Below are 27,655 nucleotides of genomic sequence, written 5' to 3' on the forward strand. Positions count from 1 at the left end.
TTTGAGTGGGGGTTGTTTTAAAGTGGCAAGGGAGGAGGTGAAGAAAGGAACAATAGAATCATAGAATATCAGGGTTGGAAGGGACCTCAGGAGGTCATCTAGTCCAACCCCCTGCTCAAAGCAGGACCAATCCCCAATTAAATCATCCCAGCCAGAGCTTTGTCAAGCCTGACCTTAAAAACTTCTAAGGAAGGAGATTCTACCACCTCCCTAGGTAACGCATTCCAGTGTTTCACCACCCTCTTAGTGAAAAAGTTTTTCCTAATATCCAACCTAAACCTCCCCCACTGCAACTTGAGACCATTACTCCTTGTCCTGTCCTCTTCTACCACTGAGAATAGTCTAGATCCATCCTCTTTGGAACCACCTCTCAGGTACTTGAAAGCAGATATCAAATCCCCCCTCATTCTTCTCTTCTGCAGACTAAACAATCCCAGTTCCCTCAGCCTCTCCTCATAAGTCATGTGTTCCAGACCCCTAATCATTTTTGTTGCCCTTCGCTGGACTCTCTCCAATTTATCCACATCCTACCTATAGTGCGGGGCCCAAAACTGGACACAGTACTCCAGATGAGGCCTCACCAATGTCCAACAGAGGGGAACGATCACGTCCCTCGATCTGCTGGCTATGCCCCTACTTATACATCTCAAAATGCCATTGGCCTTCTTGGCAACAAGGGCACACTGTTGACTCATATCCAGCTTCTCGTCCACTGTCACCCCTAGGTCCTTTTCCGCAGAACTGCTGCCTAGCCATTTGGTCCCTAGTCTGTAGCGGTGCATTGGATTCTTCCGTCCTAAGTGCAGGACCCTGCACTTATCCTTGTTGAACCTCATCAGATTTCTTTTGGCCCAATCCTCCAATTTGTCTAGGTCCCTCTGTATCTTATCCCTACCCTCCAGCGTATCTACCACTCCTCCTAGTTTAGTATCATCCGCAAATTTGCTGAGAGTGCAATCCACACCATCCTCCAGATCATTTATGAAGATATTGAACAAAACCGGCCCCAGGACCGACCCTTGGGGCACTCCACTTGATACCGGCTGCCATCTAGACATGGAGCCATTGATCACTACCTGTTGAGCCCAACAATCTAGCCAACTTTCTACCCACCTTATAGTGCATTCATCCAGCCCATACTTCTTTAACTTGCTGACAAGAATACTGTAGGAGACCGTGTCAAAAGCTTTGCTAAAGTCAAGAAACAGTACATCCACTGCTTTCCCTTCATCCACAGAACCAGTAATCTCATCGTAGAAGGCGACTAGATTAGTCAGGCATGACCTTCCCTTGGTGAATCCATGCTGACTGTTCCTGATCACTTTCCTCTCGTGTAAGTGCTTCAGGATTGATTCCTTGAGGACCTGCTCCATGATTTTTCCGGGGACTGAGGTGAGGCTGACTGGCCTGTAGTTCCCAGGATCCTCCTTCTTCCCTTTTTTAAAGATTGGCACTACATTAGCCTTTTTCCAGTCATCCAGGACTTCCCCCGTTCGGCACGAGTTTTCAAAGATAATGGCCAATGGCTCTGCAATCACAGCCGCCAATTCCTTTAGCACTCTCTGATGCAACACATCCGGCCCCATGGACTTGTGCACATCCAGCTTTTCTAAATAGTCCCTAACCACCTCTTTCTCCACAGAGGGCTGGCCACCTACTCCCCATGCTGTGATGCCCAGCGCAGCAGTCTGGGAGCTGACCTTGTTCGTGAAGACAGAGGCAAAAAAAGCATTGAGTACATTAGCTTTTTCCACATCCTCTGTCACTAGGTTGCCTCCCTCATTCAGTAAGGGGCCCACACTATCCTTGGCTTTCTTCTTCTTGCCAACATACCTGAAGAAACCCTTTTTGTTACTCTTAACATCTCTTGCTAGCTGCAGCTCCAGGTGTGATTTGGCCTTCCTGATTTCACTCTTGCATGCCCGAGCAATATTTTTATACTCTTCCCTGGTCATTTGTCCAATCTTCCACTTCTTGTAAGCTTCTATTTTTGTTTAAGATCTGCAAGGATTTCACCGTTAAGGCAAGCTGGTCGCCTGCCATATTTACTATTCTTTTGACACATCGGGATGGTTTGTCCCTGTAACCTCAATAGGGATTCCTTGAAATACAGCCTGCTCTCCTGGACTCCTTTCTCCTTCATGTTATTCCCCCAGGGGATCCTACCCATCAGTTCCCTGAGGGAGTCCAAGTCTGCTTTCCTGAAGTCCAGGGTCCGTATTCTGCTGCTTACCTTTCTTCCCTGTGCCAGGGTCCTGAACTCAACCAACTCATGGTCACTGCCTCCCAGATTCCCATCCATTTTTGCTTCCCCCACTAATTCTTCCCGGTTTGTGAGCAGCAGGTCAAGAAAAGCTCCCCGCAGTTGGCTCCTCTAGCACTTGCACCAGGAAATTGTCCCCTACATTTTCCAAAAACTTCCTGGATTGTCTATGCACCGCTGTAGTGCTCTCCCAGCAGATATCAGGAAGATTAAAGTCGCCCATGAGAACCAGGGCCTTTTGATCTAGTAGCTTCTGCGAGTTGCCGGAAGAAAGCCTCATCCACCTCATCCCCCTGGTCCGGTGATCTATAGCAGACTCCCACCACTACATCACTCTTCTTGCTCACACTTCTAAACTTAAGCCAGAGGCACTCAGGTTTTTCTGCAGTTTCATACCGGAGCTCTGAGCAGTCATACTGCTCCCTTACATACAGTGCTACTCCCCCACCTTTTCTGCCCTGCCTGTCCTTCCTAAACAGTTTATAACCATCCATGACAGTACTCCAGTCATGTGAGTTATCCCACCAAGTCTCTGTTATTCCAATCACGTCATAATTCCTTGACATCACCAGGACCTCCAGTTCTCCCTGCTTGTTTCCAAGGCTTTGTGCATTTGTATATAGGTACTTGAGATAACCTGCTGATCGCCCCTCATTCTAGTATGAGGTAGGAGCCCTCCCCTCACAGACGTTCCTGCCTGTGCTTCCTCCCGGTATCCCGCTTTCCCACTTACCTCAGGGCTTTGGTCTCCTTCCCCCGGTGAACCTAGTTTAAAGCCCTCCTCACTAGGTTAGCCAGCCTGTTCGCAAAGATGCTCTTCTCTCTCTTCGTCTCTGCCCAGCACTTCTCCTTCATGCAACACCATCCCATGGTCAAAGAATCCAAAGCCTTCTCTCTGACACCACCTGCGTAGCCATTCATTGACTTCCACGATTCGACGGTCCCTACCCAGGCCTTTTCCTTCCACGGGGAGGATGGACGAGAACACCCCCTGCGCCTCAAACTCCTTTATCCTTCTTCCCAGAGCCACGTAGTTCACAGTGATCCGCTCAAGGTCATTCTTGGCAGTATCATTGGTGCCCACGTGGAGAAGCGGGAAGGGGTAGCGATCCGAGGGCTTGATGAGTCTCGGCATTCTCTCCGTCACATCGCGAATCTTAGCCCCTAAGAAGGGATGAAGGCATGAGTACCAGGATGCAAGGACCACAGTGGCACAGACACAATTGTCTGCTGTCCTAAGGCATAATGGAGTAGATATTGCGGAGTGCAAATACACATGAAGACAGCTCAGATAGAATTCTTAAATATTGTAGAGCCAGGGCCTACACCATTAAGGTTTTAAAGACCAACCAGGCCAACTACAAGTTCTCTGTGGTTACAGACAGCAAGTGTAAAAAAAAAAATTCAAATAGAGGATGAGAATAGTATGATCACAGATACTCTTAGGCACACAGTGCTGCATTCTGCACAAGCTACAAGCAATGGAGCAGCCTTTCATCAAAACTAGGTGGGAAGGAACTGCAATAATTTAGGTTTGTGTTCATGAGAGTCGATGTTGTTATGATGAGGTAGTTATAAATAGGGGTCCACTCACATGAGTGACCCTTGAAAAATGCTGAGCACACTCTATGCCCATTGATGTCAGTGGGAACTGAAAGGTGTAGCTCATTCATTTTGCACCACTGGATCAGAACCTTTTGTATCCTATCTAATAAAAAGGTCTTTCATCATGTTTAATAAAATGTTATTTGTGAAAAAAAAATCCAATACAATTTTTAAAAAAATAATTTTTCATTATTAGTAAGAGTTTGAGTGAAATGACAAAGTCAGATAACCTTTTAAAAAACAGAGGTATGAAAGGAGATTTATTCCTATTTCTTTATATTAGACTGACCAGGAAAACAGTTCCTTTATATTCTTCTAAAATCTGATTGAACACTTTGAATCTCCCTTAAAGAAATCAGTTGTGCTGAGCTGCCCAGAATTCTTTGTTTCTACCGCTCTGATCCTGTTGGGTTTAAAGACGTGTTTGCTGGACTACAGATCCTGTTATTTCCTCCTTCACAGTGGTAGGTTTTCCAGGCAAGTCCTTTGCTTCCAGGTATTCAACTGTCCCATACGTCGCTATGGCCACCACCAGCACAGCCATTACGATGTACAGTTTGACGTAAACATGAAAGAAGGTGCTGTATCCAAAAGCGATGACAAATCCCAATGACTCCCATAGTCGATAATTAGCGAAGGCTGCCTCTTTGTGTTTCTCAAATAAAACTCCATAGAGTGCTGCAAAGAAAGAGAGATGATCTTTGTGATGGTAAGTCTGAACACATTCTATATTTCCTACAACATGAGCTATATTTCCTTCCCTGTGGTCAAATCACAGGAAAATACAAGCTTGTAATTTAGTCTTCTCTGTCATGCAAACTGTATCCCATAGTGTTATAAGAAGTTAAATAATACAGGTAACTTGGTGAATATATCCTAGCGGGGGGTCGGGGGAGACAGCTATAGGCAAGGAAGAAAGGATGTTTTCTGTTGAAGTTTGAAATGAGGTGGCAGGAAGCTTATTCTAGACACCAAGAGCCATGAAGCAGAAGGCTCTTACATAAAGTGATGAGAACATAAGAAGGGAGAGGAGGACAGTGCTAGATGCAGTGAGGAGGTAGGATGAGGAGTAGAATGAGAAGCTTGATCTAGGTACTTATATGGCCTATAGTGTTTCAGTGTAAGATCAATGACGTGGGCTGAGCCCAGTCCATAGAGTCTCATACAACAAAGAGGGCAGTTTTGTCTTGATGGGTGTTAGAACATTCAGTGTAAATTTGCATTTCTGGCTTGTGTTAGAGTCACAAAAATCTCTTCCTGCTGAAGTTGCTCTCAAAAAGTCAGGGTGAGCTGTGAGAGATGTTTAACCTCCCAAAGGGTATCATCTCATCATCTGGGCAGTAGAACCTTGCTAATTCATGCCAATTGCAAGGGGACACTTATTGGATTTTACAAATTAGTGAGTAAGCGAACACGGGTGGTAAGAAATCAAGGCTAGTGCATCACCAAATGTATATTTCATTAACCTGGATCAGTGTAGGTTAGTATTAATGATCTTCCTTCACAGGATACAAGTAAATGCCCTGAACTACATTTTGTAAAAGTCATGATGTTTTAGTAACAAGGGACCTTGCTACAATGCTTTGTAATTAATTCTGAAAAGGGGTGAAAATTATCAGATTCTTGGATTAAGGAAGTGAGAATTAGTATAAACAATATTTGCTAATATAATAGTATTTCTGAGTGTAAAAAGTTTGGATTTTAGAAGGGTTTTTTCTTGTTTGTGCAGGAGGGGGTTGTGGGTTTTGTTGCAAGCAGAGCTAGGTGCCTAACTCCATCAGAGGGGCAGGATTTAGGACACAATCCTCTCATTGGCATCTTCCATTGGCTAGTGTAGGCCCCTCCTAGCATGCTGGCTTTTGTAGATCCCATTCTCAGGTGCCTATCTCTCCCTATTCATTGTATAGGGAGCCTAGATGCCTGTCATACATATAAAGGGAAGGGTAAACACCTTTAAATCCCTCCTGGCCAGAGGAAAAACCCTTTCACCTGTAAAGGGTTAAGAAGCTAAGATAACCTTGCTGGCACCTGACCAAAATGACCAGTGAGGAGACAAGATACTTTCAAAGCTGGGGGGGGGGGGGGAGAAAACAAAGGGTTCTCTCTGTCTGTGTGTTGCTTTTGCTGGGACCAGAGCAGGAATGCAGATCAGAACTCCTATAAAGAGTTAATGAGCAATCTAGTTAGATATGCGTTAGATTCTGTTTTGTTTAAATGGCTGATAAAATCAGTTGTGCTGAATGGAATGTATATTCCTGTTTTTGTGTCTTTTTGTAACTTAAGGTTTTGCCTAGAGGGATTCTCTATGTTTTGAATCTGATTACCCTGTAAGGTATTTACCATCCTGATTTTACAGAGGTGATTCTTTTACTTTTTCTTTAATTAAAACTCTTCTTTTAAGAATCTGATTGCTTTTTTATTGTTCTTAAGATCCAAGGGTTTGGGTCTGTGTTCACCTATGCAAATTGGTGAGGATTTTTATCAAGCCTTCCCCAGGAAAGGGGGTGTAGGGTTTGGGAGGGGAAAGATGTTTCCAAGCAGGCTCTTTCCCTATTATATATTTGTTAGACGCTTGGTGGTTGCAGCAATAAAGTCCAAGGGCAAAAGATAAAATAGTTTGTATCTTGGGGAAGTTTTAACCTAAGCTGGTAAAAATAAGCTTAGGGGGTTTTTCATGCAGGTCCCCACATCTGTACCCTAGAGTTCAGAGTGGGGAAGGAACCTTGACAATGCCTAACCCAGAATTTGTGGATTCCAATGATTTTCTAGGCGCCTAAAAGTTAAGTGTTGCAACACTCAGCATGGCGATGCCTAAGGCCAGATCCTTAAAGGTAATTAGGCACCTTACTGTGAGAGATTAATGGATGTGAGCTGCCTGAATAGGTCTGAGGGTCTGGGACTATGTCCCTTTGTAAATCTGGACCTGTAACTCTAACTTCTCGGTTGAACATGTGCTAAGAGCTGGGCATAGGTCACACAGGAACCTGAGGCTGGTGTCTCATCCTAGGCCCTAACAAATGGTTGTCCATAGCATAAAACTGTTGCACACAGTTTGGCACAAATTGGCAGGTCAGTCTGAGGTGCCCCGGCAGCGCTGTGCTTCCTTGGTGAAATGCCTGATTCCACTGGGCAGGAACAGCCCCTTGCTTTTAGCAGCACAAGCCCCGACCTCATTTTTCCAGTAGTTCCCTTACCTCCTTTCCCCCTGTTTACAACTAGGAATGGGCACAAACTGGGGCTGCTGAACCTAGTGTGAGCACCAGTGCTGTCAGCGTTCCAGACTGATTCACATCGTTTCTAAAGAGGCAGGCGAGGCTGGAAAGAATTTTATTTTGCTACCCTCTACTTGGTTGTCCTGTGCTACACAATTGTTGTTGAAGAACTGCAATTATTAGCAGGAAGGGACTGTGTTCAGTTTAGATAAGAGAGGGTGCTGCATACTCTAAAATGGAACAGATTCCATTCAGAATAACTAGGGACACACACAACCACAACCACCCAGCCACTCAGAAATATTAAAAAATATATATAAGGATATAGGTGAAAGGATTCATTCCGTTCTAATTAATATCCTGTAGGGGGAACCCTTGATCCGTATTAGAGTACATCTCCATACAAGGTCAAAGTAAATCTCTGATGATCTCATAAGCCCTAATTGTGCAGCACAACCTGGTAGTTTTACTCAGTTTTTACTCAGCCTTTAAGATCCCAATGGACTTCAATGGGGGTTTGCCAGAGTAAGAAATGCAAGATTTGTCCTTTAAACTATTATTGTAAAAGGCATGAATCTCGACTCAGACTGCTGTAAATCAGGAGTAATTCTGGTGAAGGCAGTGGTGTTACACCTGTGCAAAACTGATGTAGGTGAGAGGAGAATCAGGCCAATATAGGACTCCTGAACAGATTCATATAATACTGGAGATCCCATGGTGTGATGCAGCATTATGATGTAATAACATTGCATCTCTCCATGAAGGGGTAATGTTATCATCAGTGATGCCATGTGACCATGTGAAGATGCAAATTATTGTCCTGTTGTGATATTATTTTGTCCTGCAGCATAGCTAAAGATAATAATAATAATAAGAAAAGATATAGGGGGTTTGTACATGCATAAAGAACACTTATTGTGCTTCCTGGTCAAACACTAAATGTGGACTTGGTTGATGACCTTCCAGGAACTTAGGAAAGAAGGTGGCACCTGTACTAGCGGACAGTACATAACAGTGGGGAACCATGCCGCTGCACCACAAGGCTCATTAGTCACAGTCGCTCATTCTACACCAATATGAAGCACCATCCGTTGTCAGTGTCTACTCTGTGGTTAGGAACTGCCAACCCTCCTCAACCTCCTTCTATGACCGTGGGCACTTCCCTCCTGTTTTTTTCTTTCTCTCTGCTGTAAGGACGTGCAGCCACTTTTAAGGGAGATGCAGCCCAAGCCTCCTGTTTTTGGGCCATGGCCCCTTTAGGGCCAGGCATTCTGAAGGATGTGCTATCCAGAAGGAGCAAGTCGCGGCGTGCAAGGCTTGCTGGGAAAGAGGGAAGCAGGATAAAAGACAAAACCTGTTCCTCAGTAAAAGGAGAGCCTGGGGATGAAACAAGACCTGCTGCATGGTTAAGAAAGCTGGGGAAGAAGCCTGGGAAAGGTGAGCTGAAGAGGCAGGACCCCCATGGATCCGTATATTGTTCAAGGCAGGAGATGATGGACGATGGCTCTAGACTTTTCTCAATGGTAGCAGATGACAGAACGAGGAGTAATGGTCTCAAGTTGCAGTGGGGGAGGTTTAGATTGGATATTAGGAAAAACTTTTTCACTAAGAGGGTGGTGAAACACTGGAATGCGTTACCTAGGGAGGTGGTAGAATCTCCTTCCTTAGAGGTTTTTAAGGTCAGGCTTGACAAAGCCCTGGCTGGGATGATTTAACTGGGAATTGGTCCTGCTTCGAGCAGGGGGTTGGACTAGATGACCTTCAGGGGTCCCTTCCAACCCTGATATTCTATGATTCTATGAATGAACTGTTTAAACCAGGGAGGGCAAATAACTATTGATATCAACCTTAACTCAGCAGGTGTGAACCTGGATACGAGAGGTGGTGATTTAGACTTATGTTGGATGCAGAAGAAGGATGTGGCCTGGCATGAGAGAAGAGGTGTGGGTGTGTATCCTGCTGTGTGCACCTGCTCTCATTTAGGGCTCCCCAGGGGGGGATGTTCCAGAGTGGGTGAGAGGAAGCCCCACCTTTCATTCCCCTGTATCTAAGGGGAAGACTGTGGATCTTGGGAAGAGGATTATGGCCTGAGCAGGGCAAAGGAACTGTGTTTTGTTTCCTTTGGCCTATTTGGAACCGTGAAAGGGTAGAGCATGTATTTAGCCAGAGGGTCAACTCATCCAAACTACCCAACCAACCAGAGGGAAGCTGAAGCACTACAGGGGAAGGGAGGCCCAGCTACACAATCTGACATAGAACCTGGTAGGCCAGCCATGTCATACTCCCCCATCTCACCTTCGGGAGGGTCAGCCAGCACCTGTAACACTATGTTAATAGCCAGATCTGAATTATAGTTGCAGTTGAAAAAAATTAAGAAATGGAGAGAAAAGAAACACATGATAAGATAGGAGAGCACTTGTGATGGGGTATACCAGACCCTCTAAGGCCCTGTCACACCCCACCCCAGAAAAGGGCAGTGGAGAGGGTCCTCCACGCTGCCTAGAGCAGCTGTGTGGGACACCACCAATCAGGGCTAGCAGCCTAGTATAAGAAGAGCTGCAGGGCCAGATGAAGTTCAGTTCCTTGCTGGAGCTGTAGGAGTGTGGCTGGCTGGCTGGCTGGCAGATGGACTGACTGACCTACAGAACCCTGGACAGGGCAGTGTGGACAGAAGCCAGGGAGCGCGAGAAGGAGCTCTGAGCTGGTTGCTTGGACTCCATTAGGACAAGGCCCTGAGGTAAGGGTGAAGATGGTGGGGGCTGTGGGGAAGTGGCCCAGAGGAATTAGAAAAGCCCTGTGACATAGATAAAGGGATACAGCGGACGGGCTGTTATCTACAGGGTCCCTGGGCTGCGACCTGGAGTAGTGGGTGGGCTCAGGTCCCCTCCATTAGCCACTGGGGGGAAGCGGCCTGGACATTGAGGCACCCTAAAGAGGCAACTGACCTATAGTGGCCCAGCTGGACAGCTGCAGCCAGAAGGCCCAAGAAGAGCGCGAAGACATTGTCACCAGGGAGGGAGCCCTGGGGCACTATCCTGGAGCAGGGACAAGCTAAGGGCTTGTCTACACGGGCACTTTACAGCGCTGCAACTTTCTTGCTTAGGGATGTGAAAAAACACACCACCCCCCGAGCGCAGCAAGTTTCAGCGCTGTAAAGTGCCAGTGTAGACAGTGCCCCAGCGCTGGGAGCCAGGCTCCCAGCACCAGTAGCTATGTCCCTTGTGGAGGTGGGTTTTGTAGAGCGCTGAGAGAGCTCTTGACTACACAAGCCAAGTTACACAAGCCATGTTAAAGCGCTGCAGCAGTGTAGACTAGCCCTGAGAGAGAGACTTTGCAGTCACTGGCAATGCACTCAGCCAAGGGGGTGCTCGTGAGAGGTGGGTGTGCCTCGTTACAGCACTTAAACTGTGTCTTGCTTGTGGCAGGCTATGGAAAATCTTGCCAGCACAGGCTGGGATATTCAGTTAGCAAGGCTAAGATTGGTGGTTGTTAGACTTTACGTGTTCAAAGGCAGTCCCGCAGGCCACCAGAGTGCATGACTCTTTCTTGATTTGTCCTGTTTTTAATCTTTAGGTTGTGTGTGCCCCCGTCTCTAAAAAGAAGAGCCTCCTTTATTCTCAGCAGAGTGAGGTATCGAAAGATATTAATATTTAGAGTTTTGAGAACATTTGCATTAACTGTTTATCTCAGATGTCAGTATATATGCAGGCCATGTCTACAATGATAGCTCTATATTACAACCTGGGTATTAACTTAATTACCTCCAAATTTTGACTTTCCTTCTGGAATTTTGTGAGCATTTCAAAGATTTATTTTGATCATCCATTACCTTGTTCAAGGATGTCCCCTCCCTCCATCTTGGCTAAAGCCAGGCTAATAAGCATTTAAATTAGTTTCTCCTTCCTGAGCATTTGTTCTCATTTTTCTGACTGAAAGGAGGGTAAGCATATTTCCTGAAGCCCATCTTAAACCCATCACCATGTTTTATGCCCATGTAGAGTAAAACAGACTGCATATAAATAAAAAACATACAGAATACTATATCTCAGTGAGGTTCAGTTAGCTGTCGCTGGGACTTACCATTGGTTTGTGTCTGCCAAATGGCATCAGCTAGGCCCCAAAGAGCAGAGAATATGAAGAATACAGCAAGCTGGTTTGGGTGAGGTTTCCACAGCAATAGTGCTATTATACAGGCAAGGTTTGTAATTGCAGCTGTATGTTTAGGAGAGAGAAGGAGAAAACATAATTACTGTTATAAACTGGAAATTTCATATTAGATATACAGTGTTTCAGAGTCTACTGCAAGATTTCTTCAAACGCTATTGAATAAAATAAGGTCAGTGAACCAGGAAGGTTCCATCATCTGTACTCATCCGTTTAAAGTTACACAAAGACACTGCAATCCTCTCTTGATCATCAGTTAATATTGTACAATGAAACATTGGGAAGAGCCTGTTTTTATATAGTCATCCCAGGCCATGTCCTAAATAGAGAGGAATTCTGAGCTAATGGAGATATTAACCCAGAGGTTAAGACCTACCAATGGGAATAGCCAAGCCAATGTACCACTGAGTAGGCATAGGGGACCCCAGAAGACTTTGAATCCTAATGTGATGTAGGTGTCTACTGGTAGATAACTGAAAGGATGTTTCATTCTGTTTTCCATATACTGTCCTTTAGAGAGAGATTTTTGTTTTTTTTAAGGGACCATTAAGATAATCTAAAAAGAAAAGGAGTACTAGTGGCACCGTAGAGACTAACCAATTTATTTGAGCAAAAGTTTTCGTGAGCTACAGCTCACTTCATTGGATGCATTCAGTGGAATGTAGCTCACGAAAGCTTATGTTCAAATAATTTGGTTAGTCTGTAAGGTGCCACTAGTCCTCCTTTTCTTTTTGCGAATACAGACTAACACGGCTGCTACTCTGAAAGCTGGCCTTAAGATCATCTAGGTTGCCTGTTGAAGCGGTGGCTGACATTTTATCTTTCTGCTTAGATGGAGAATGTTAGTGAATCACTGCATTTTGATCTCACACTCCAAGGTCCTGACTCAAAGCCCAGTGGAATGAGGGGTGGGTGGACAGTGGCTTTGAATCAGACCCTTATAAAGACTGTAATAATTTCTTTGTTTTCCTTAAGATAAAATGAGTCACCAAGAGGGAGGAATACACAAAGAGCAAAAATATGTATGGGAAAACTGAACAACTAGAACCTGCAAAGTTCTACGGTTCTATATTAAGAACTCTGAATCTCTTGTCTCTAGCTTTAAAGCTATCTTAGGGAAAATTTCTAGGGCAATGCACGTGGAATCAAGCAATGCAATTTCTATTAATAAAGGGAACCATGCTATGGAATTCAGGACAACTCATTGTATTAAACTTTCTTCAAATGGCACAGAAATCTCATTTCAGATACTGGGCTTCAAATGAAACACTTTCCTTGATATTTTTCTGCCTTGGTAAATTATTTATTGGGACAGCCTTTTTTCAATGTCCACTGAAAGGAGCCCTTAAAATATATCCATCCCATAAGTCTTTTCTCCTCACAGTACCCTACACACTTCTCGTCCATATGCAGCACTTCATTTAGTCTAAACTGGCGCACTGAGATAGTTCTCTCTCTTGCTTTCATTTTCATTTTTCTGCACTACAAAACACATGGCAATTAGGACACAGGACTAATGTTCAAAACATATCCTGCAGTTATTAGACTGATGGCTAGTAGCCCCAAGTTCACATTTCCCCCAAGGACCACGCTAATATGTTAGCTCATCACTCACTGTGGTTTTTAACCAAAAGTAGGCCAGGAGTTTGGTCCTGACAGAGCTATTGGTAAATTCAGAACTCATTGAAGCAAATAGCAATACTGCAATGGACTTCAACAGGATCAGGATTTGGCCCAATAATGAGAGACAATCTGGCATCAGTCACATTCGTTCCAAAGAACTAACAGCTCAACCTGAGTATATAGTATCACCAAAACCAGGGTGAGCTGAGCTTGTCAACAATGGAGAGCTGCTGGACGGAGTCAATGGAATGACTTGAATATGCAGCTTAATTGCGACTCCTCTCTTCCCCAGCTCCTCTAATGAATGAAGAGTTTGCCTCCAGGTATATCTCTTCTAACTGGTAACCTATGTAATGATTCCCCCTGCCCCATGCTGTGGGAAGGGAGCACAGGATTTGTCTTACCAGATGAGATCATTGGTCCTCCAAGCAGTCTTTACATACCTAATGCAAATAGGGCTTTTCTGCCAGTTAACTGGGAAATCTTTCCAAAGAACAGAGAGCAGAGCGAATTTGTAGCTGAAAAGGAGATCATCACATAACCAACAAAATGTATCCCCAGGGCACAGGTCACATATGACTAAAGAGAAGAGAACAGACACACGGCATTATTATTCACAGACTACGACTCATCTTTGTGGCTAAAGTCAGAGGGTCTGATTCTCGGAGCTGGTGAATATTCATACCGTGTAGACATGATCAATAAAGCACAGTTCGGTATCTCCACTGTCAAGTCTCTGGAATGCTGCTGTATCTGGCCTCCAGCAACATTCCCATCCCAGTTCCCAGTGAGACCTGCACCACAGCACCAGCGTTTCTCTTAAAGGAACAAGGGCTGCATTTGGAGCCCTATTTCCCCTTCAGATCAGCCCCCACGGTAGCGTGTGATGGGGTCTACAGGCCCCATGCTGAACCAGGGCAGCGAGTAGTCAATACTGGTGCTCCCCCTCAACAGGTGCAGAGCATGTTCTCAGTGGAGGAACAGTTTAGAAGGACACTGGTAGCCCAGGAAAAGGGGGGAATGAGCTGGCACCAGGAAGCAAGGTTGATGCTGAGAGCTGTGCAAGGAATGACAACAGCTTTGTGACAGCTGCGCTAGCAGCAGGGACTTAGGCTCCCCCACCCTCCTTGGGAGTTGAAAGCCACAAGTGTGAGAGATTGACTGACTGAACAGGACACTGAGAGACTGAGGAGAGTCTGCTAAACCAGTGACCCTGTTCCAAACGGAGGAACTCCAGACTGGTAGAAAGTGACCTGGGGGTAACATAATTTGGGGTAGCTCAGTAATTGGGCTGGAAACTGAGAGAACCCCTAGTGCTCTGTGTTAGTACCTGATGGAGTGGGTGGGCCCAGGTCCCCCTAACTTGCCCCCCCTCCTTTGTAGTGACTGAGCTTTGGGGGGAGCAATTGGAGCATGATGAGGTGATTGAATCATATAATCATAGAATATCAGGGTTAGAAGGGACCTCAGGAGGTCATCTAGTCCGACCCCCTGCTCAAAGCAGGACCAATCTCCAACTAAATCTTCCCAGCCAGAGCTTTCTCAAGCCTGACCTTAAAAACCTCTAAGGAAGGAGATTCCACCACCCCCTGAGGTAACCCATTCCAGTGCTTCACCACCCTCCTGGTGAAAAAGTTTTTCCTAATATCCAACCTAAACCTCCCCCACTGCAACTTGAGACCATTACTCCTCGTTCTGTTATCTGCCACCACTGAGAACAGCCTAGCTCCATCCTCTTTGGAACCCCCTTTCGGTTAGTTGAAAGCAGCTATCAAATCCCCCCCTCATTCTTCTCTTCTGCAGACTAAATAATCCCAGTTCCCTCAGCCTCTCCTCATAAATCATGTGCTCCAGCCCCCTAATAATTTTTGTTGCCCTCCGCTGGACTCTTTCCAATTTTTCCACATTCTTCTTGTAGTGTGGGGCCCGAAACTGGACACAGTACTCCAGATGAGGCCTCACCAGTGTCGAATAGAGGGGAATGATGATGTCCTTCGATCCACTGGCAATGCTCCTACTTATACAGCCCAAAATTCTGTTAGCCTTCTTGGCAACAAGGGCAAACTGCTGACTCATATCCAGCTTCTCATCAACTGGAACCCCTAGCTCCTTTTCTGCAGAACTGCAGCCTAGCCACTCGGTCCCTAGTCTGTAGCGGTGCATGGGATTCTTCCGTCCTAAGTGCAGGACTCTGCACTTGTCCTTGTTGAACCTCATCAGATTTCTTTTGGCCCAATCCTCTAATTTGTCGAGGTCCTTCTGTATCCTATCCCTACCCTTCAGCGTATCTACCTCTCCTCCCAGTTTAGTATCATCCGCAAATTTGCTGAGAGTGCAATCCACACCATCCTCCAGACCATTTATGAAGATATTGAACAAAACCGGCCCCAGGACCGACCCTTGGGGCACTCCACTTGATACCGGCTGCCATCTAGACATGGAGCCATTGATCACTACCTGTTGAGCCCGACAATCTAGCCAACTTTCTATCCACCTTATAGTCCATTCATCCAGCCCATACTTATTTAACTTTCTGGGAAGAATACTGTGGGAGACCATATCAAAAGCTTTGCTAAAGTCAAGGAATAACACGTCCACTGCTTTCCCCTCATCCACAGAGCCAGTTATCTCGTCATAGAAGGCAATTAGGTTAGTCAGGCATGACTTGCCCTTGGTGAGTCCACGCTGACTGTTCCTGATCACTTTCCTCTCCTCTAAGTGCTTCAGAATTGATTCCTTGAGGACCTGCTCCATGGTTTTTCCAGGGACTGAGGTCCTCCTCCTTTCCTTTTTTAAAGATGGGCACTACATTAGCCTTTTTCCAGTCATCCTAGACCTCCCCCGATCGCCATGAGTTTTCAAAGATAATGGCCAATGGCTCTGCAATCACATCCGCCAACTCCTTTAGCACCCTCGGATGCAGTGCATCCGGCCCCATGGACTTGTGAATGTCCAGCTTTTCTAAATAGTCCTGAACCACTTCTATCTCCACAGAGAGCTGGTCACCTTCTCCCCATACTGTGTTACCCAATGCAGTAATCTGGGAGCTGACCTTGTTCGTGAAGACAGAGGCAAAAAAAGCATTGAGTACATTAGCTTTTTCCACATCGTCTGTTCACTAGGTTGCCTCCCTCATTCAGTGAGGGGCCCACACTTTCCTTGACTTTCTTCTTGTTGCTAACATACCTGAAGAAACCCTTCTTGTTACTCTTAACATCTCTTGCTAGCTGCAACTCCAGGTGTGATTTGGCCTTCCTGATTTCGCTCCTCCATGCCTGAGCAATATTTTTATACTCCTCCCTGGTCATTTGTCCAATCTTCCACTTCTTGTAAGCTGCTTTTTTGTGTTTAAGATCAGGAAGGATTTCACTGTTAAGCCAAGCTGGTCACCTGCCATATTTACTATTCTTTCTACACATTGGGATTGTTTGTTCCTGTAACCTCAATAAGGATTCTTTAAAATACAGCCAGCTCTCCTGGACTCCTTTCCCTCTCATGTTATTCTCCCAGGGGATCCTGCCCATCAGTTCCCTGAGGGAGTCAAAATCTGCTTTTCTGAAGTCCAGGGTCCGTATTCTGCTGCTCCTATCTTCCTTGTGTCAGGATCCTGAACTCGACCCTCTCATGGTCACTGCCTCCCAGGTTCCCATCCACTTTTGCTTCCCCTGCTAATTCTTCTCTGTTTGTGAGCAGCTGGTCAAGAAGAGCTCTGCCCCTAGTTGGTTCCTCCAGCACTTGCACCAGGAAATTGTCCCCTACACTTTCCAAAAACTTCCTGGATTGTCTGTGCACTGCTGTATTGCTCTCCCAAAGATATTGGGGTGATTGAAGTCCCTCATGAGAACCAGGCCCTGTGACCTAGTAACTTCTGTTCGTTGCCGGAAGAAAGCCCCGTCCACCTCATCCCCCTGGTCTGGTGGTCTATAGCAGAGTCCACAGCCAGGATGACTAGACCAGTAGAAACTGTAAGGCCATGAGCTAACCACTAGGCCATCTGGTCACTAGACTTTCTTGCTACATAGTGGCACAAAGAACTCTCTACCCTTCCTTGGCTGGGATTGGGATTTGAACTCTAATCTCCATAAAAGAGCATGGTGCACCCCCAGAAAGGGAATGGATCTTACCTATAAAAACATTCTCCTAAATGGTTATGGGATGTCACTTGATCCATTCAAGATTAGTAATGGGTGCATCCTCCCTCTCTGGTTGTGCATGGTGCCTGAAAGCTAAAGTTTCAAATGAGCAGTCTAAGAAGATGTTTAGCTCCTTCCCTATTTCAGATTACTTGAGGACTTTCTGAATGTACAGCTGACGAATAAGTCTGTTTTGTGCTGTTTTTTGAGAATGCATGTGCGGTGGGGTGGTTCTGACTCTTCCTTATCACTTCTGGCTTTTGAACATGTGCAAAATAATGTTTTGTAGCCAGCCAGCTTATAGATCAGCCATCAAGCCACTCAGTAGGATTCAACAGGATTCAACTTCACTTCACAGCCCTAACTTAGGCTCCCTATACCAGTGGTTCTCAAATTATTTGTTCACGCCCTCCTTCTTTGTGTCTAGCAGTTTATGCCCCCTGCCTGCCACACAAGTACATATACCGATAAAAAAATCAACATGCAACTCTCACTAAATATTAAAAACAGTAAGGCATTGATTCAAACAGAGCCATTTAAGCATATAGGAAATACCAACCCATGCCACCCTTACTTCTGCTCTGCTGCTGATGGCAACACTGCCTTCAGAGATGGGCGGCTGGCCAGCAGCCTCCACTCTGCCTTCAGAGCTGGGCGGCTGGAGAGCAGTGGCTGCTGGCTGGGCACCCAGCTCTGAAGGCAGTACTGATGCCAGCAGCAGCTCAGAAGTAAGGGTGGCGTGATATACCCTGAGAAGGTCTGGAGTTTTCTGAAACTTACTGTACTAGTGACTATGACAAAAATGTGAAAAGCATGTGCCAAGAGAAAAGGAAGCCTGAAGAATGACAAGAGGGCATCATAGTGTTAAAGAAGAAAAAACTTGTATTTGAACTAGTGATATTTTTGGACCTGTTCCAGAACTCAGGATGAGCTAATCAGCAATTGCTGAGTGTCCTGTATTTGCAAATCTCATGTTAGAAGTTTCTAATTTTTGTTCCAATCTTATGCTGCCTTCTGACTTCTGCCTTTTTAAAACTGCCATTGATTTATAGACATGGAAAAGAAATGTTCGATATAATTTTAGACAACTTAATACAACTAATAGTTTAATAGTCTTAAACAAAAATGGAACCAAAATGTCCATGCAATACTTAAAAAGAAGTCAATAACATTTTAATTATCAATAATATATTCGCAAAAAGAAAAGGAGGACTTGTGGCACCTTAGAGACTAACCAATTTATTTGAGCATAAGCTTTCGTGAGCTACAGCTCACTTCATCGGATGCATCCGATGCCACAAGTGCCACTAGTACTCCTTTTCTTTTTGCGAATACAGACTACCACGGCTGCTACTCTGAAACCAATAATATATTGATTCATTACCGAACAAATACAAATATTATACCGAATTCTAAGGAAATTTTTAAAAAACCTTTTGCTGTAAACTCAAAATAATTTCTTCCCAGATTTTTTTTTTTTGCTTTGATTTGGTTACTGCCAGCCTCTTGTATTTGAACAGCTCAGTCGGAGTTAATTCAAATAGTATTAGGCAGTAATTTAGCATTGCCAAGACTGTCCCCTGCCATTGAATATACATCATTTTACTCTGAGTAATTATCTGGTAGAGGAAATAGTATTAAGCAGAGGTAAATTATAGAAAGATTGAGCATAACTAGGAACATTCAGTCCCACCTTTGTATAGTCACCAGCAAGGAATGCCTGTTCAAACCCGCTGTACATTGTCAGAGGGATTAGGAGACACTGTCGCTTATCTTTAAGATGCTGGAAAGTTGCTAGGAATGTGGACCAAAAGGACTGTGTCTGCATCTTTTCTGTCTCACTCTCTGCTTGGTTGGCTTTGATTTGATCCAGAAATAGAGCAATCAGCAACACCGCTATCACACCACTACCTGCAAAAACAAAACAAATGCATGAAACCAGGAGGGAAGCCAAGAGAATGACAGACAGTTGGTTTATTATTATTCAGATCTAGTGCTTAGTTCTGGGTCACATGTTTTGGTGGCTGAAAGACTGGTTTAAATACAGCCTAGTGGCCATTACTGTCTAATTAAAAATGCCTGATCTAAGTTCCAGACCGCTGTATGCCGCTGTGCACCTCACAAAATTCCCTCTGCTGAGGTGTGACATACATGTTATGACAGTCGCAAAGTCAGCTGCACCATTACATCAGAACAATCTCTCACTCTTCCAAGTCATGTCAGAGGTCATAGGGAGGCTGGCATGAAAGAGTTCCCTTTGCACCTATCAACAGTTCCTAGCTCAACTAGGGAACATCCACGTTCAATGACAAGATATTCATGGTTAGTAATAGTCTTTCTCAAAATACTTGAAAAAAATAAATATCAGGCTACGGATAGAATTTTAACTTTTATTTTCCTGGATCCCACTAGAGATTTTGATTGTCATCTCAAAACACTGCTGGTTGCTGACGTGCTTAGAACAGTAATGAATGTATGGGACATGAAAAATGCTAGGAGGCAACTGTGTATAGCTTGATAGATCAACTCTGTGGCTGTACACCTAATATAAAAATGACAAATAACGGTGTACACTGATAGTCAGTGCAGATGATCATATACATATAGGGTCAAATTCTCCTGTCTCTGTAGTGTCATTCCATTGAAGTCAATAGGACCGCATTAGTATAAATTAGAACAGAATTTTGGGCCAAGAGGTCTGAAGCAGCAACAGGTGATCGTTTCCTTAATTAAAAACTCAGGGCCTGCTTTATCTTTTTGCTACACTGGTGTAAATCAGGCATCACTCCATTGAAGTAAATGGAGTTATAAAGTGAGAGGAGAACCAGGCCCACTGCATGTTTTACATGCTGTCCATCCATTCATCACTGTGACACTGTAGTTTTAGGTGTGCATCTGCCTATCCATTAACTCAGAGCCAGGTGCTTTGTGCTTTTCATATCGCCTCCCATTGCAGGGGCAGACTTACAATAAATTGCACAAAAACACTAAACTTGCTTCTTAGGTATGTCTCCTTAAGACAGTGTTAATATTAATGTTCTCATAAAGTGATTACACGTGTTCTGTTACCACTGGAGTGTAGCCGTTAGTGATGTGAGTTATTTTTAATTCTGTTAGGGTTTATAGCAGTGTTATGGACTTATTGCAGGGAAGTGAGGAGTGCAAGGAAAATCAAGGGAAGCTTGCAGGATGAATAGTCTATAAATTCCTGTAGTGAACTGAGAGCAATTACAGGAGATTAACAGTTGTGAGGCTTATAAATCTAAACAGAGAAGTCCACACTCTGGTTTTCAAAATAACCCAAAAGACTCTACAAGATAGCCTAGCTATTTATCCTCCTCTCCAGCCAAGAACTGCCAAGTATATAGTCATCCACAAAACTGAGGAGACATTTAAAAAATGTCTCTGAATGAAATATTCAGATATTTGGTTTCCCTCAAGGTAGGAAAGTAATATCTCTTATTAAGAGTGAAAGAGAAATTGAGACTGTTGGAGTGAGGTCAGTGGAAGGCAGGGTTACTTTCATTTTGTATGAGCAAAGCTTAGGGGAGCACATGTTAGTAATCAGATTTAGAGCTAAAACTCACAACCCAAACCCACACTCTGCAGAAAGGTAGCAGCTCCAATGCACTCCAGATGAGGTGGAGGATGTGCGAGGGGGCTTTTTACTTCCTCCTTTTACCCATTAATTAAGCATGGCAGCTTTGAGGTGTTTTGCCAGATGACACACTCCCTTCCATTGGTGTATTACACATTTAGTGTTATATCTCCACACAGAGATTACATATATCGGTAGAAAACATAAAACCATGTCAAAAGGTGAAAGGTGACATATGTGGCTGTCAAAAACCTCTCCCCTTTACCCAGAAGGGAAGATTTTATCTACGCGGTTTGCAGTCAGCTGCATTCTAAGCTTTACTCACTGCTGTAAAATGTCACTGAGTGACATGAGTGTTCTTTGTCTTGAGCACTGGATTCCAATTAAAGTTGTTTCATTGGCTACATTAGTTCTAATTTACAAGTGCACATTGAGGGGAAAAGAGGGTGTGAAAAGAGATACCTAACTCTGTTCATGTGTTACCTCAGAACAGAGGATGTTGTGCTGCATTATTTTTTCCCCCTTCTCAGCAGCTAGATCCTGTCTTCAGATCTAGGAAAACACTACATTGGCAAAATCCAGCCACACTAAGGTGGGCAGATTGTAATACACTCTTTATTCCTTATAATGGGCTTTTGGCCGCATGTAGACAGACAAAATAGTCACTGGACAACTGTACTAGCTCTGGGCCCAACTCTACTCCACTAGCGTGGCCAGAGGAAGGAACCTATGAGCAGTTTTCACATACTACATCCAGTGCGGGGGTGCAAGAGGGGGTCGTACATATGGTACCAATATACTGGTATCATAGTGGTGCTGCCATGGGGTCTGTTCCAGAGGGTAGAATGGAAGCTGTTAATTCTCTGCCTAGAAGAAGAATAATTTATGCCTATCCCTGAGTATTGTGGGGCTCGACCAGCTATAAGGAATTATGTCCTCTAAGCACAGCTGGGGTGTATCTAGACTATGTTAAAAGGATTTATTTAAAGTATTAGTTAACATGTTTTAACTAGCGTAGACAGGACAAAGTGTATTTTATAGGTTCTCTCCTAGGATTCACTTCAACCAGCTAAAATGTGTTAGAGATACAACTTGTCCTGTCTACACTAGAGTTTTAATAGATTTTCCAAAAGGAACCATTATTATTTACTATTATTTATTTGTATTATTGAAGTACTCTGACCTCCTGCAGAAGATAGGCCAATGAACTCCATGCAATAACTTCTGCATCAAGCCCATAGCTTGTGGCTGAGCTAGAGCTTATCTTTTAGGAAGCCATCCAGTCTTAATTTAAAGACTTCAAGGGATGAAGAGTCTACCACATCCCTAGGTTTTAAAATAAGTGAGTGAACACTTAAGAAAACTCCTTTTATCCTAGTTAAGGCACATCCAAGAAGACAGATGTTCTGTCCGGAGTTAAGGCTGAATCTGGCACTAAGATTCAGGGAGGTAGGATCTGTAATGAGTCATCTTTGAACCTGATGATTGCTCTCAGAGCTTCCATGTCACTCAACCAGGGCTCAGCCAATCCACAGGTGCAGGTCTCACCAGGTGATCCCAAATCCAGGGATACAGGGTCCCACTGAGAGCAGCTACTTCAGTCTGCTCAACATTGCTACCCCCACCAGGAGTATCACCTGCCGCTTGGTGGCCCTGACAGACTGCTCCTGCACCAGCCTCTGCTTGCTCTTGTTCTGTTACAGTCCCAGCCCCAGCCCCAGCCTGTCCTTGTTCCGTTTCTGCTTTAGCCTTGTTTCAACCCTGTTCTTGATTCTGGCTCCTGTCCCCAGCCCAATCACTAGGTTTGACTGCTGCTGTTCCAACCACTATACCAGACCATCCACTACTCAGTTTCTGACAGAATCTCTAGGAAGAGGCTGGGGATTCCTCTGTGGGAGTTGTCTGAAGTGAGCCACATTTTAGACCCCTCTTTTGGACACTCGTTGAAGAAAGCCATATTGTATGGGGCTTTCCTTAGCTGAAGTAAAGACTGGTCCAAGCAGGAGAGGATTGTGTTTGCCTAAATGTCTAAACTCTACCTTAATTGTAATTTTCATTCTAAGTAAAAATGTAAATATAAAGGGTGTCCTGCTCCTTTAAGGAGTAAAGAAATACAGAGTTGCACAAAGCAGCTAGGGCTTCTCAGAAGGGAACTGGTTGCAGCTCAGGAGAAAAGGGCTTTCCTTTTTGTCAGCTCAAATTGGAGGACTCTGGAAACATACTCTGCAAGATCATCTTTGATTTCATTTGCATCTAATTTCCCTGTAAGTGATGTTTGGTTGAGACCGCTGGAAGCACATACCAGTGTAGACACCCAACAGGATATAGATTAAGGTCTTGGTTGGCCCACTCGATGCAGTGGTGTTAGCTGTAGCATTTGTCATGCAGTCATATGCTCCACAGCACATCAGATCTTCTGCTGAGACTTCCACTACTTCAGTAACAATGAAAACAAAGGCAGAACATGAGGGAAGTCAGATAAGCAGAGTTCAAGGTAATAAGTAGAAATGGATCCAAGTAACAAAGGTTGATCATAGATCCAAACTTCCCCAAAATTCAGCAATATTCTAGTTTAGCCATTTATAAAGAAGGCACCAGCTACAGAGTTTGAATCCTGAGTTGTGATGCTCCAAAATTTGGAACTGTTTTTAGCTGGGGCTTTGATTCACGCCACTCTTTATCAGTAAGCCCTGTGGGGGAGGGGCATGCTTTCCAAGGCCTGAAGTCACCCTGTGTAAACTTCAAAAAGGTTGATGGTTCAGTTCAGCACTCAAAAAGGTTTTTTTACTTTTTACTGAAGCCTCATTTGAATTACTTGGGTCTGCAAAACTGGGCTGGAAATCTGAAGAAGACCCTTCCCTAGGAGATTAACATCTGGGACACAGAAACCACAGGAATTGCTTTCCTTGAAATATTGCACTTTAGCACATCCATGAAAATGAAATACAAGTTAAATGAGCTTTCCTGAACCTCAACAACAACAAAAAAATCAGTGCAAGTTCTGGGTGATAGGTTGGATAGGTAAGGTTCTTAGTTTGTCCAAACTGGTCCTCCCACCTCCTAGTGTGTATTTCCAGTGCAACAGGAGCTCCAGTTAGCTTACTAAATAAGTGGTTATCTGTAGAAATGGTCCCAAAACAGTAATCCCAGATCTGAGCTCATCCTCACTTTGTGAGTGTTTGAAGTTCAAATAAGTATCTGGATCTCAGATTTTTCAAATGGGCCCAATTTGTTATCCTAGGTCATACCAAAACCCCTTGTTTGGAATATCCCTAACTTGGGAGTGTACAAAATCCAGATCTAGATCTGAATTCTTCAGTTGGGATCCATTGCGGGTTAGTTTCTATTCATGTTTGTTGTAGTAGGGAGGACAGTGGACAAGGTTACCAAACTAGAACACAGGCTACTTGAGTTCTGGTCCCACCAGTGAAGCTCACTAGCTATGTAACCTTGATTTAGTCACTTCTCTTAGTTTTCCAATTGGTAAAATGGAGTTAATGATGCTTACCATTCATTACAGAGTACTTTGACATCTATGGATGAAAAAGATCAAAGTATTTATTAATTAGTTTGTAAAAAAAAAAAACAACTTTGGGAACCTTCTGGATAAATGACACTGAAGAAATAATATTAAAGAATGGTCTAACATTTCTGCTTGCTCCTAACACTTCAGAAGAGGAAACACAGGCCCCGGTTGTTTTGTTTTTCTGAGCAGCAGCCTTCTTTGCTCTGCTCTGTAATGGAATTTCACATTCCAGTAGCACTCTGTCTGGGAGGACAGTTCTGAGACGCTCATTTTTGATTGATCTAGGTGACATTTAGCCATAATCCATCCCTGAAAAGAACCAGTTCTTCCTGGTTTTATTGTTATTTGCAAATATATTTGAAACTAAAGCAACTCTACATGGCTTTGCTTTGTTTAATCCTTAAATCCTATGCTGAGCATATGACAATATTCCCCCCCCACACACACACACCACACAGAGTTCCTCTGTAGCGTGATCACACCATGCTAATTCCCTCCTGTACTCATTACTCATTGTAAGAATTCAAAATAGTCATCAAAATTGTGAACCTGAATAGGCCGGGGCGTACCAGGAGGAAAAGAGAGAGCTTTAAAATTAATTCACCAGCTTTCATTGCAAAGCATGTCAGTTCTTGAATAAGTGGGAATAAAGTTTATCTAGGTTGATTCCTTACTTAATTAGGTCTATTGTATGGTTATTTTAAACATTAGTTGCAGTTGGTTTGTTTTCATCACAGCTTTTAGCTTTAAACAACAGCCACGTGCACAAGCTGTTTATTGACCACAAAGACAATTCAAGTTTACCGTGAGGGCAAGTCTACACTACAGCGCTACATTGGCACAGCTGCACCGATGCAAGAAGCAGAAGCTATGTCAGCGGTAGAGCATCTCTGGCCAACATAGCGCTGGTGTGGAGAGCACAAAACTTATGTTGCTCAGGGGGTGGGGGGACTTTTTCACATCCCTCAGTGTCGTAATTTATATCGACTTAGGCAGCAGTGTAGACATGCCCTGAGGTAAAAATTAACAAGGCGGATAAAGTGATCGCCTTGCTGTGGCCAGTGGCCACATTTGCATAGCTTCAGACCAGTGGAACTTCAGGAAAGTGATTATATTCTGGAAGTGTGTTAAATAAACAAGGGTGAACTCTTCATTTTGTCCCAGTCTTTGTGTCATACTGGAAGCTTAAACAGAGTGTAAATGGCCCCTGGGGAATAACCCTGGTATAAAAGGATTCTCCAGATGACAGAGACCTGCCTCAGCAGTTTTACATCACGGCCTGACACTGCATTCTGGCTATTCTCAGCTGCTGCAAAGACCCCTGGGGAGCAAACTATAATGTAGAGCAGTCCTGAGGCTCGGGAGTGAAAAATAAATCTAGAACTTGATTAAGTTTTCAACAATGTAAAGCAAAACCTGGTGCTTTTTCTTCTCACGTGCAATATCCTGGTGGTGACACAGGGCACTTAAGTAGTATGGGGCCTGGTTTCCAGGAGTGCAGAGGACCCACAGCTCTAACTGGGGTCAATAGGTGCTCAGCATCTCTGAAAATCAAGCCCAAAGTGGTGCTAGTAGGAAGGGGTGAGGAAAATGAATGTTGCATTTTATATGTGGCTATTGCCTTTACAAATTTATCTCCTGTGTTGTTCCCTCGTGATGCAGCCAAGCAGCATGTCATGCCAGCCCCTAGATATTTCGGAAGCATCTCATTCTTACAAGGTCTCCCATTAAAATCAGGGACGTCCTGCCTTCATGGGGATGGCTAGCTGTGGTAATGGGTTTGGCCGAGTTTATAAGCGTGAGTGTGGGAAGCAGGTCTACATTTTGTAAAGGTTTTCTTCCAAATGAGCATATTTTACTTTTTTTCCATTTTGCTACAACAAAAACAAACATTGTTGGTGCTGAAAAATACATGAGCACACCCTTGTTGGTAGTGTCCAAAGAGAGGCTAAGAACTGAATGAGCTGGAGACTGGAGTTTAGTCTTGCCTTCATAGAAGATCCCTCCACATCAAGGCTGAGGCTCAGTGGTCAGGCAATGGGGGGAAGCTTACACTGGCTCTGCCCATGTTGTCACTGTTTAGATAAACAAAGCTTCAGACTTGAGAGCTGCTAAGTTAGCCCCTTTCACAAGTACAGCATTCACTAAAATCAAAAGGAGCCAATCAATGAAATAAAAGTGGAGGCCCACAGAGATGGCCTCAGCATTTTAAGGGAGACGTGCAAACCCAAATGTAAGAGTGAGGGAACCCCCTCAAAGTGGATCTTCTGTATCTCTGTGAGCCACAATACAGTTCAATATTAGCGAGAATGCACCTGATTATCCATTGCCTTGCACCTTGTGCTTCCACTCACTATTCTGATATGGTGGTGTGTTATATCCACCTTGCTCAGGGGCAAAGGACTGGAGTAGAGATTCATACCCAGGGGACCAAATTCTCCACTCTGTTATACAAGTCTGTCTCAGGGTAACTTCACTGACTTCAAAAGCTGCGCTGGCATAAAACAGGGTGCAACAGATTGGACAATATTTTTAGACTTACACTGTTAATAAAACCTGATGTGAGCTTCCTGAATATATAAGGTTAAACCCAATTTCTAGTTGAACTCTGAACTCTTGGAGACAAAACCTCCTTTAAAAGAAGCCATTTTTCCTGCTTGATCCAGTGATCTGTAACTTCTTTCCACTCAAGAATCTCCCATTTCCATTATATCCTGACCTTTGAATGAAGCAGCAAGATGATTGTAATAATGATACATTATAATACTTCCCCTCTTCAAGATATTGACCAAATACAACATCCTTGTTAGCTCTTGTTATCCCCATTTTATAAATGGGAAATGGAGGCAGAGAAGTTAACTGACTTGTCCAAACTATATGGCAATTCACTATCAGAGTGTGGATTGGAACACAAGAGTCCTGGCTTCCAGTCCCATGTTCTAGCCAGTAGACAGTTCTGCCTCTCTCTGGCAACTGGATTAAGCACTAAATCCAAGTAACCTCAAAATCAGTTCAATTATCATCAGTGATTAAACTTGCATTTTTAAAAATGTAAAACACATTTGACTTTTCACCTCAAAACATCCATGAAATTGCTTCTGCATTATTCTGCCTGCCTTTTTTAACCAAGGTTTTAAAAAATAAACTTTAAAGCAATAAATCTTTTCTTTCAGAAACACGGCATGATGGAAGGGTGCAAGAAAGAAATATTATACTTTAGATCTTTAAATATACATATACATATAATATATTACCTGTGGTGATAGTTTGGCCAAATATCAAAGATGAAATAAGATTTCCCCAGACTCCAGAAGACTGGAATATGAGAAAGAAGAGCCCAAAATACTGATTGATGACATCTCTTCCAATTTTCCCTGCCTTTTGGGCGTACAAATTGCCAGCTATTGTGAGATAGGTGCATTTAGCAGACCAGAGAGGGGCTCCCCCAAATCCCAGGATTATGGAGGTAGGGATTAGCGTGTACCTGCCAAAGAATACTTTATTTAGCATAGATTTTATCTGTTTGTCCAT

At 43.9% G+C, this 27,655-nt stretch overlaps 1 protein-coding gene across 4 annotated transcripts in view; it reads right to left on the bottom strand.

The window, feature by feature from the left end:
- Positions 1 to 4,122: 4,122 nt before the first annotated feature.
- The window catches only part of UNC93A (unc-93 homolog A), a 45,881-nt gene continuing 22,348 nt past the window's right edge, over positions 4,123 to 27,655 (bottom strand). For all 4 annotated transcript variants that reach the window (XM_073337921.1, XM_073337924.1, XM_073337923.1 and 1 more), the window contains 6 exons: positions 27,379 to 27,608; positions 22,901 to 23,032; positions 18,694 to 18,911; positions 13,311 to 13,446; positions 11,161 to 11,292; positions 4,123 to 4,546 (listed from right to left, as the gene is read on the bottom strand). In XM_073337921.1, the coding sequence (XP_073194022.1) occupies positions 4,281 to 4,546; positions 11,161 to 11,292; positions 13,311 to 13,446; positions 18,694 to 18,911; positions 22,901 to 23,032; positions 27,379 to 27,608 (1,114 nt within the window). In that variant the 3' untranslated portion in view covers positions 4,123 to 4,280. The remainder of the gene's footprint in view (positions 4,547 to 11,160; positions 11,293 to 13,310; positions 13,447 to 18,693; positions 18,912 to 22,900; positions 23,033 to 27,378; positions 27,609 to 27,655) is intronic.

Source organism: Lepidochelys kempii, chromosome 3 (genome assembly GCF_965140265.1).
Source record: "Lepidochelys kempii isolate rLepKem1 chromosome 3, rLepKem1.hap2, whole genome shotgun sequence".
Lineage (NCBI taxonomy): Eukaryota > Metazoa > Chordata > Testudines > Cheloniidae > Lepidochelys > Lepidochelys kempii.